At 41.5% G+C, this 11,382-nt stretch overlaps 1 protein-coding gene across 1 annotated transcript in view; it reads left to right on the top strand.

Annotated features, from left to right (window-relative positions):
* Positions 1-11,382, top strand: part of PLCB3 (phospholipase C beta 3) — a gene marked incomplete in the record, with an annotated part of 460,897 nt that overhangs the window by 236,662 nt on the left and 212,853 nt on the right. Inside the window, 1 exon segment of the mRNA XM_053720071.1 lies at positions 5,425-5,525. Coding sequence (XP_053576046.1) covers positions 5,425-5,525 — 101 coding nt within the window.

The raw sequence follows: 11,382 nt of genomic DNA, 5'->3' as shown, positions 1-11,382 counted from the left end.
TTCTTTCATGTAATTGGCAAGAGTCCATGAGCTAGTGACGTATGGGATATACATTCCTACCAGGAGGGGCAAAGTTTCCCAAACCTCAAAATGCCTATAAATACACCCCTCACCACACCCACAATTCAGTTTTACAAACTTTGCCTCCTATGGAGGTGGTGAAGTAAGTTTGTGCTAGATTCTACGTTGATATGCGCTCCGCAGCAAGTTGGAGCCCGGTTTTCCTCTCAGCGTGCAGCGAATGTCAGAGGGATGTGAGGAGAGTATTGCCTATTTGAATGCAGTGATCTCCTTCTACGGGGTCTATTTCATAGGTTCTCTGTTATCGGTCGTATAGAGATTCATCTCTTACCTCCCTTTTCAGATCGACGATATACTCTTATATATACCATTACCTCTGCTGATTTTCGTTTCAGTACTGGTTTGGCTTTCTACAAACATGTAGATGAGTATCCTGGGGTAAGTAAGTCTTATTTTCTGTGACACTCTAAGCTATGGTTGGGCACTTTTTTATAAAGTTCTAAATATATGTATTCAAACATTTATTTGCCTTGACTCAGGATGTTCAACATTCCTTATTTCAGACAGTCAGTTTCATATTTGGGATAATGCATATGAATAAATCAATTTTTTTCTTACCTTAAAATTTGACTTTTTCCCTGTAGGCTGTTAGGCTCGCGGGGCTGAAAATGCTTCATTTTATTGCGTCATTCTTGGTGCGGACTTTTTTGGCACAAAATTTATTTTTATTTTTTTTCTGTTTCCGGCGTCATACGTGTCGCCGGAAGTTGCGTCATTTTTGACGTTCTTTTGCGCAAAAAGTGTTGGCATTCCGGATGTGGCGTCATTTTGGCGCCAAAAGCATTTAGGCGCCAAATAATGTGGGCGTCATTTTTGGCGCTAAAAAAATATGGGCGTCACCATTGTCTCCACATTAAGTCTCATTATTTATTGCTTCTGGTTGCTAGAAGCTTGTTCACTGGCATTTTTTCCCATTCCTGAAACTGTCATTTAAGGAATTTGATCAATTTTGCTTTATATGTTGTTTTTTCTATTACATATTGCAAGATGTCCCACGTTGAAACTGAGTCAGAAGATACTTCTGGAAAATCGCTGCCTGGTGCTGGAGCTACCAAAGCTAAGTGTATCTGCTGTAAACTTATGGTATCTGTTCTTCCAGCTGTTGTTTGTACTGTTTGTCATGACAAACTTGTTAATGCAGATAATATTTCCTTTAGTACTGTTACATTACCTGTTGCTGTTCCGTCAACATCTAATACTCAGAGTGTTCCTGATAACATAAGAGATTTTATTTCTAAATCCATTAAGAAGGCTATGTCTGTTATTCCTTCTTCTAGTAAACGTAAAAAATCTTTTAAAACTTCTCATTTTTCAGACAAATTTTTAAATGAACATCATCATTCTGATTCTGATAATGGTTCTTCTGGTTCAGAGGATTCTGTCTCAGAGGTTGATGCTGATAAATCTTCATATTTATTTAAAATGGAATTTATTCGTTCTTTACTTAAAGAAGTCCTAATTGCATTAGAAATTGAGGATTCTGGTCCTCTTGATACTAAATCTAAACGTTTAGATAAGGTTTTTAAATCTCCTGTAGTTATTCCAGAAGTTTTTCCTGTCCCTAGTGCTATTTCTGAAGTAATTTCCAGGGAATGGAATACTTTGGGTAATTCATTTACTCCTTCTAAACGTTTTAAGCAATTATATCCTGTGCCATCTGACAGATTAGAGTTTTGGGACAAAATCCCTAAGGTTGATGGGGCTGTCTCTACTCTTGCTAAGCGTACTACTATTCCTACGGCAGATGGTACTTCCTTTAAGGATCCTTTAGATAGGAAAATTGAATCCTTTCTAAGAAAAGCTTACTTGTGTTCAGGTAATCTTCTTAGACCTGCTATATCTTTAGCGGATGTTGCTGCAGCTTCAACATTTTGGTTAGAAGCTTTAGCGCAACAAGTAACAGATCATAATTCTCATAGCATTATTATTATTCTTCAACATGCTAATAATTTTATTTGTGATGCCATCTTTGATATCATTAGAGTTGATGTCAGTTATATGTCTCTAGCTATTTTAGCTAGAAGAGCTTTATGGCTTAAAACTTGGAATGCTGATATGTCTTCTAAGTCTACTCTGCTTTCCCTTTCTTTCCAGGGTAATAAATTGTTTGCTTCTCAGTTGGATTCTATTATCTCAACTGTTACTGGAGGGAAAGGAACTTTTTTACCACAGGATAAAAAATCTAAAGGTAAATTTAGGTCTAATAATCGTTTTCGTTCCTTTCGTCACAACAAGGAACAAAAACCTGATCCTTCATCCTCAGGAGCGGTATCAGTTTGGAAACCATCTCCAGTCTGGAATAAATCCAAGCCTTTTAGAAAATCAAAGCCAGCTCCTAAGTCCACATGAAGGTGCGGCCCTCATTCCAGCTCAGCTGGTAGGGGGCAGATTACGTTTTTTCAAAGAAATTTGGATCAATTCCGTTCACAATCTTTGGATTCAGAACATTATTTCAGAAGGGTACAGAATTGGCTTCAAGATAAGGCCTCCTGCAAAGAGATTTTTTCTTTCCCGTGTCCCAGTAAACCCAGCGAAGGCTCAAGCATTTCTGAAATGTGTTTCAGATCTAGAGTTGGCTGGAGTAATTATGCCAGTTCCAGTTCTGGAACAGGGATTGGGGTTTTATTCAAATCTCTTCATTGTACCAAAGAAGGAGAATTCCTTCAGACCAGTTCTGGATCTAAAAATATTGAATCGTTATGTAAGGATTCCAACATTCAAAATGGTAACTGTAAGGACTATCCTGCCTTTTGTTCAGCAAGGGCATTATATGTCTACAATAGATTTTCAGGATGCATATCTGCATATTCCGATTTATCCAGATCACTATCAGTTTCTGAGATTCTCTTTCCTAGACAAGCATTACCAGTTTGTGGCTCTGCCGTTTGGCCTAGCAACAGCTCCAAGAATTTTTACGAAGGTTCTCGGTGCCCTTCTGTCTGTAATCAGAGAACAGGGTATTGTGGTATCAGATGCAAGTCTTACAGGTTGGGGAGCTGTGTGGGGGTCTCTGACAGCACAAGGGGTTTGGGAATCTCAGGAGGTGAGATTACCGATCAATATTTTGGAACGCCGTGCAATTTTCAGAGCTCTTCAGTCTTGGCCTCTTCTAAAGAGAGAATCGTTCATTTGTTTTCAGACAGACAATGTCACAACTGTGGCATACATCAATCATCAAGGAGGGACTCACAGTCCTCTGGCTATGAAAGAAGTATCTCGAATTCTGGTATGGGCGGAATCCAGCTCCTGTCTAGTTTCTGCGGTTCATATCCCAGGTATAGACAATTGGGAAGCGGATTATCTCAGTCGCCAAACGTTACATCCGGGCGAATGGTCTCTTCACCCAGAGGTATTTCTTCAGATTGTTCAAATATGGGGTCTTCCAGAAATAGATCTGATGGCTTCTCATCTAAACAAGAAACTTCCCAGGTATCTGTCCAGATCCAGGGATCCTCAAGCGGAAGCAGTGGATGCGTTGTCACTTCCTTGGAAGTATCATCCTGCCTATATCTTTCCGCCTCTAGTTCTTCTTCCAAGAGTAATCTCCAAGATTCTGAAGGAATGCTTGTTTGTTCTGCTGGTGGCTCCAGCATGGCCTCACAGGTTTTGGTATGCGGATCTTGTCCGGATGGCCTCTTGCCAACCGTGGACTCTTCCGTTAAGACCAGACCTTCTTTTACAAGGTCCTTTTTTCCATCAGGATCTCAAATCCTTAAATTTAAAGGTATGGAGATTGAACGCTTGATTCTTAGTCAAAGAGGTTTCTCTGACTCTGTGATTAATACTATGTTACAGGCTCGTAAATCCGTATCTAGGGAGATATATTATAGAGTCTGGAAGACTTATATTTCTTGGTGTCTTTCTCATCATTCTTTTAGAATTCCGAGAATTTTACAGTTTCTTCAGGATGGTTTGGACAAAGGTTTGTCTGCAAGTTCCTTGAAAGGACAAATCTCTGCTCTTTCTGTTCTTTTTCACAGAAAGATTGCTAATCTTCCTGATATTCATTGTTTTGTACAAGCTTTGGTTCGTATAAAACCTGTCATTAAGTCAATTTGGTTCTGGGGGCTCTTCAAGCTCCTCCGTTTGAACCTATGCATTCTTTGGACATTAAATTACTTTCTTGGAAAGTTTTGTTCCTTTTGGCCATCTCTTCTGCCAGAAGAGTTTCTGAATTATCTGCTCTTTCTTGTGAGTCTCCTTTTCTGATTTTTCATCAGGATAAGGCAGTGTTGCGAACTTCTTTTAAATTTTTACCTAAGGTTGTGAATTCTAACAACATTAGTAGAGAAATTGTGGTTCCTTCATTATGTCCTAATCCTAAGAATTCTAAGGAGAAATCATTGCATTCTTTGGATGTAGTTAGAGCTTTGAAATATTATGTTGAAGCTACTAAGAATTTCCGAAAGACTTCTAGTCTATTTGTTATCTTTTCCGGTTCTAGGAAAGGTCAGAAGGCTTCTGCCATTTCTTTGGCATCTTGGTTGAAATCTTTAATTCATCATGCTTATGTCGAGTCGGGTAAAACTCCGCCTCAAAGGATTACAGCTCATTCTACTAGGTCAGTTTCTACTTCCTGGGCGTTTAGGAATGAAGCTTCGGTTGATCAGATTTGCAAAGCAGCAACTTGGTCTTCTTTGCATACTTTTACTAAATTCTACCATTTTGATGTGTTTTCTTCTTCTGAAGCAGTTTTTGGTAGAAAAGTACTTCAGGCAGCTGTTTCAGTTTGATTCTTCTGCTTATAATTTCAGTTTTTTTCATTATAAGTTTTAAACTTTGTTTTGGGTGTGGATTATTTTCAGCGGAATTGGCTGTCTTTATTTTATCCCTCCCTCTCTAGTGACTCTTGCGTGGAAGATCCACATCTTGGGTAGTCATTATCCCATACGTCACTAGCTCATGGAGTCTTGCTAATTACATGAAAGAAAACATAATTTATGTAAGAACTTGCCTGATAAATTCATTTATTTCATATTAGCAAGAGTCCATGAGGCCTACCCTTTTTTTTTGTGGTGGTTATGATTTTTTGTATAAAGCACAATTATTCCAATTCCTTATATTTATGCTTCGCACTTTTTTCTTATCACCCCACTTCTTGGCTATTCGTTAAACTGATTTGTGGGTGTGGTGAGGGGTGTATTTATAGGCATTTTGAGGTTTGGGAAACTTTGCCCCTCCTGGTAGGAATGTATATCCCATACGTCACTAGCTCATGGACTCTTGCTAATATGAAAGAAATGAATTTATCAGGTAAGTTCTTACATAAATTATGTTTTTTTAAACACACAAAGACTTCATTTTGTTTTAATATTCCTTTAAATCTTATCCCTTATTCTTCAGGGTGAGTCAATAAAGCCGGAAGAATTCAAATTTGATATTTTTGAGCGGTTTCTGAACAAGCTGTGTCTACGTCCGGACATTGATAAAATCCTCCTGGAACTGTAAGACATTTATTTTTCTTTCATTCATATAATACAGAAATATCTTGTCAATATTATGATATAAAAGATGATATATTTTCTTCTTAAATGGAAAGAGTCCACATCTGCATTCATTACTTTTGGGAAATAAGAACCTGGCCACCAGGAGAAGGCAAAGACACCCCAGCCAAAGGCTTAAATACCTCCCCCACTCCCTTCATCCCCCAGTCATTCTTTGCCTTTCGTCCCAGGAGGATGGCAGAGACGTGTCAGAATTTTTAATTTTTAGTTTTTTGTCTCTTATGGAGGGTAGGACTCTTCAGCATGGGACAGGAGTTTTAAGTAGTCCTGTCAGTCTCTCAGTGAGGGCTTGGATGAAAGATAGAGTCTGGAGATGCAGGGAGAGTCTCTCTGCGAAACCATCCCGACTCATATTAACAGCTCCTCAAGCAATCGGCGTTGTCGAACTTCGCTCTGCTGCCTGCTTTCTTCTCTCAAGTCCATGGCGGAGGCGATGCCACTATTAGTGTGTAGTGTGATAGGAGCGCCTAAAGGTGGATTCCTGCTGCTAAAAAAGTTCTTCCCTCAAAGAGAACTAAATGGTGGATAAGAAGAAAAAATGGGGTTTATTTAGCAGCGCTAAAAAAAGCTAGGAAATGATGATACCAATCTAATTTATGTTTTATACAATCTAGTTTATTTAAAAATTCTTATAACACATAAAAACAACAGCAGATGCCAATATTAGTCACACTTGAAAAGTCGTGTTCCTGTTCCACGGCGGAGATTCTGGTAAGATCGTTTCATTTTACTTTATCGTCGTATTGTAATGTGATTGTTTTTCCCGAGAGGCTACAACACCTTGCAGGTCTAACTATATGACATATGGGTCTAAGTGAGTCTCCGTTAGTATCTTGGAATCGAGGGTTAATATCTCCTGAGGGGGGTTATTGAACAGGGGGGTTTATAATCATGTTTCTTATGTCATTCCATCTGCTTATGTGTGATGTTTATGGTCTCGTGGTTGGAACTTTGAGGCCTTTGGAAGTGACGCGGCCTTTTGGTTGGGCGCGCATTTTTGGACTGTGCGGTTTACCTTGTGTTTGGGCGTGGTTCCATTCCGTTCCCCATTTCCGCATTCCTGACCGTGTGGCGAAAAATATTCTAGTCTACGAGGGTCTGGTCATAGGAGGTGGTGAGTGCCCCAGCCATTGTGGGTGTCAGGTGCCGTTTTTGTTTTAATACTTTAGTCCATATTTCCTCTATCCAGTTATGGAGGATTCTGATGCTTAGACTGTTAATTTCAGATTCAGATACAGAGGATTCTAATACTGAGACTATTTTGATTTCAGATTCTGTGTCCGGTGATGACCCCGGATTGGCCTCGTTGACACATGTCGACCAGTTTTGTTCCGTATGCCATATTAGAGCGCCTGGTTCCTCGGGCTCAGGAAATCAGGGGCCTGCTGAGCAATCCGCCTCTGGGGGCCCCGTCCTCCAGGAGGCGAGTTCCCTACCAATGCATACTTCTACAAATGCGGGTAACCCAGTTTATGGTTCCTCCATGCGGGGTGGCGTGTTCCCCACGGAGGTTTCAGCACGTTTTCGCTTCCAGATAATGTTAGCGATGGTCCGTCTGCAGAGTACAGACGTTTATTTGAGATTGTGCTTGTGCTCTATTGTCCCGAGTCTTCCGCCTTGGGGTGGGCCTCTACAGTACCCCGCGGGTGTAACTGTTACGGAGTGTTGTGCCTTTCATTACAGGATTGCGCGCCTTAGCGTGTTGCTTCAACATCTTTTTCAGTTATTGAATGATCCTATCGTTAACAGATATGGAAACTTCCAGTCTGATAATTCGAATGGTGCACCTCATTAGACATGTGGGGTTGTCTTTTATTTGAGATCTTTCCCAGTTTTTTTTAACAGATAGGGCTCCGTTTGACTGGTCCTACGGGTAGGCCTGTGACTTTTGGGCGTTAACCTTCGGGTTGCCTTATATTTTATGTTGTATCCAATAGGATGTCTTTTATTTGTGTTTTCCTTCGGGAACCATCTGGGATCGATACTCTGTTACTTCTCCGGAAGTTGTTTGGACATGTTAGTCCTATGTTTAATAATGTCTGTTTTTTGTTTTTCCCCTATGTGGGAGAATTTATACAGCTTGCCGGTTAGGACCCTGAATACAGGCTCATCCTGTCAGGTTCATTTGGTTTTGTGGCTGTTCAGACACGTGGCGCTGTTCTGCCGCACCGGTTCGGTAGTAGCGCTGAGTGCTCAGGTTATCCTTGTTTTTATTTTCAACTAAGCATTCTAATCTAGAGTACCTGTGGGTCGCGAGGCGGGAAAGGATTGTTTCAGTCCTTATAGCCTTCAGTCATAGATGACCGGGCAGGGGTTGGTTGATCCCTGTAGGAACTTGCTTAGCTCTGGTTTTTCCGGAGCTGGGAAGGTTTAAAACCTTTCTCTCCCCTGTGTCCTCTGCCTGTGTGGAGGTGATGGGGAGATTAGCCCTGCTAGTAGGGTTTTGGGAACTTGAGGTATCCCTTCTGTTGTCCTGAGGCCTTGCGAAGTCCATTCATTTGACTTCTAGCCTTGCTCCTTGGAGAGTTGGACTTTATCTAGGGGTAGTTCCTTCCTTTGGTCGGGGCTTTCGAGTTCTCTTCGCTGTCCGGATTCTCTGGATATGCTCCAGTCGGGGTGTTTAGTTCCAGGGTGTAGTTGCCTGAACTATTAGGTACCCGGACCTGTTTTTCTCCTGAGTCTTCCTCTTTCTGGGGCTTTGCTTCAGTCCCAGTTTTGGGTTGTTTTGGATCTCAGGGCTGGTCGGGATGTTCCACGATGGTGGGAACTGGAGCTATGTCCTTGCTCCATCTAACGGACCGGGTCAGGGTTGGCCCGGTTTATCTGAGTATTTATTACTCCTTGCCACAGAGTAACCCATATCATCTGGGGTTAGCTGGGTGGCTTGCGCCTCAAGAATGTGGGTTTCTACTCAGCTGCTGGCGCTGGATTCCAGTTTCTGGTGCGCCTTCAGGTTGCATTCCCCTGTTAGTTTGCCAGTGTACCTTTGGATTCTCTGCTCTGCAGGCGAATGGGTTGGCTGTGCCTCTGTTGGGCGAGCTACTTGTGAGGGGGTCCTCGGTAGGATATTTGCAGGGGATTTTTTCTTCCCGTTTAGCCGGTGGCTTCGGGCCTTGAAGGGCGGTTATTGCCCTTTCCGGCCTCTTACCTTTTTCTTTAGGGGATATTCTCTTTTTAGGGATATGGAGTCCGTACTTGGGGCTTCTCCTGGTCGGGAAGTGGAGGGTGGACTTGGTTCCACCTGGAACCCTGCTGGTTCCATGTCAGACTGCGGGGCCTGTTTGATAGATCCTTAGGTCTATGGCCTTGTCTGGTTTCAGAGTAGGGTTATACTTGTACTCTGGGGGGATGGCTCTGCCATCTTTACACTTGTTCCTGTACCAGTTTAGGGATTTTTGTTCCCTCATATTGGTGGCCCTGCTGGGTCTGCAGGTCAGGATGCCGAGCGGTTTATGGGTCACAGTATCCTTTGAGATGTGTGAGCTTGCTGAGTCTATTTTGATAGCTCAGTCTGCTAGGAGATGGTTTTTCCTTTCTTCTTGCATCTTATGACAGGAGACGGTTTCCTCTTCCTTTGGGTTCTGAGGGTATTCTCTCCTTCTCAGGGGGCCTCGATGGAGGCTTTGTGTTCCCCTTTTTAGGGACCTGTGAGTAGGTTCGACGGCTTAGGTTGCCTGGAGCATGCCCTCTGTCGGGGGCTGTTTGTGCGGTCTGTTGTTTGATGACTGCTTCTTCTTTCCTTGCAAGCTTTCTCTGTATCGTCCTGTTAGGGACTCTGTGTTCTCGAACTTGGGGTTTTGCCTGGGTCTGTTACAAGCTCTTTCACGGTCGAATACTTTGGTATTCTAGGCAGACGCTGGTAGGATTTTGCCTCTTTAGTTGAGTTCCTTGCTTGCAGCATGTTGGGGAGACGTCTTTTGGTCTCTGTGCCCGGTTTTATTCCGGGTTTCGCCTGGTATAGACTTAGCCTCCTTCCCTGTTTGGGTTAATTTTGGTCTCTGTGTGCTAGGCCCTTCCTGCACCTTTTCACCCTGATATTTATTCTACTGTTCCTTGTTCCTCGGCAGAATGACTGGGGCATGAGGGGAGTGGGAGGAGTATTTAAGCCTTTGGCTGGGGTGTCTTTGTCTCCTCCTGCTGGCCATGTTCTTATTTCCCAAAAGTAATGAATGCAGCTGTGGACTCTTTCCATCAGAAGAAAAGGAAATTATTAGATAAGCATAATTTATGTTTTTTCATTGTAACCGTGCTTGTTAGTCACAAATCGGTTTCTGGAGAGATATTTATCAGTGTTTTGCTTCCTATCCTGACCTAGTTTTGAGTTTTCCTTCCTTTAGAAATATTGTAATCTCAGAATATATCTAAGATTATATTTAAAGGGACCGTCTACTTGTTTTTTTTATTTTTTATAACGATAGATAACACCTTTACTATCCATTCCCCAGCTTTGTATAACCAACATTGTTATATTAAAGTGATTGTAAAGTTTAATGAACAAGTGCCCAGTAACTAATAATAATCTTAAACACAGGGGCACTTTAATTCATTAAACTTTACAATGACGCTTATTTTTTTAAATACTTACCTCTCCGTTATGGTAAACATAACGCCGATCCTCCGTCCGCAGCTCCTGCTTTCATTAGCAGAATTAGCTTCCTCCAATCGTTACGTGCCCCACGAGCTGGACGACAAAGGGGGCACACAACGATTGGAAGAAGCCGGATCATTGTCATTCTGCTAAAGAAAGCAGGAGCTGCTGGGGTAGGATCGGCGTTATGTTTACCATAACGCAAAGGTAACTATTTTAAAAAATATGCGTCATTGTAAACTTTAATGAATTAAAGTGCCCCTGTTTTTAATATTATTTTTAGATACCGGGCACTTATTCATTAAATTTTACAATTACCTAAATATACTTTATAACCTCTAAGTTTTCCTGTTTCTAAGCCTTGCAGGCTGCCCCTTATCTCAATGCTTTTTAAATCTTGCACAACAGCCAGGCAATTCTAGTTCATGTGTGCCATATAGATACCATTGTGCTCACTCCCGTGGAGTTATTTATAAAGCAGCACTGATTGGCTAAAATGCAAGATTGTAAAAAGCCCTGAGATAAGGGGGCACTGTGCAGAGGCTTATATACAAGTTAATCACAGAGGTAAAAAGTATATTAATATAACTGTATTGGTTATGCAACACTGGGGAATGGGTAATAAAAGGATTATCTATCTTTTTAAACAATAACAATTTTTAAGTAGTCTAATGAAAAAATAAAATGCTCTAAATAATAACCATATGTAAAAATTTTTTTATCCGGTTAAAGACATAGCTAAAGTCCCATTCAAGCACATTGCAGCTTTACAGCAGGACATGGAAGGCGAGACAATAAGGAATGTAATTTGCATTGTGCGCCCTTTTGAAACTTGCTGTGAACATTTCGAACTTGTTTTGTTAACAAGACGATTCTTCTGTTGCTTGGCATATTTTCATTCGATCGGATTAATGGTGATTTCTTATTCAGGGCCAATTCTTTTAGTATGGAGTGAAATATCACACCTACACTGCTTAGATAGTAAGCAGCTGCCACTAAGGCAGGAAACGCGTTGGAGACAGCTGGTGTCTGAGTCTGGAGCTCTGTGGTTCCTTGTCCACAACTTCATTCCTTACTGTTGTGAAATACAACACCTGGCCACCAGGTGGAGGCAAAGACACCCCAGCCAAAGGCTTAAAGGGACAGTCTACACCAGAATTGTTATTGTTTTAAAAGCTAGATAATCCCTTTATTGCCCATTCCACAGTT

This window comes from Bombina bombina, chromosome 7 (assembly GCF_027579735.1).
Source record: "Bombina bombina isolate aBomBom1 chromosome 7, aBomBom1.pri, whole genome shotgun sequence".
Classification (NCBI taxonomy): domain Eukaryota; kingdom Metazoa; phylum Chordata; class Amphibia; order Anura; family Bombinatoridae; genus Bombina; species Bombina bombina.
Note: the sequence above shows the minus strand (reverse complement) of the source record. Positions and strands in the feature narration are given on the sequence as shown.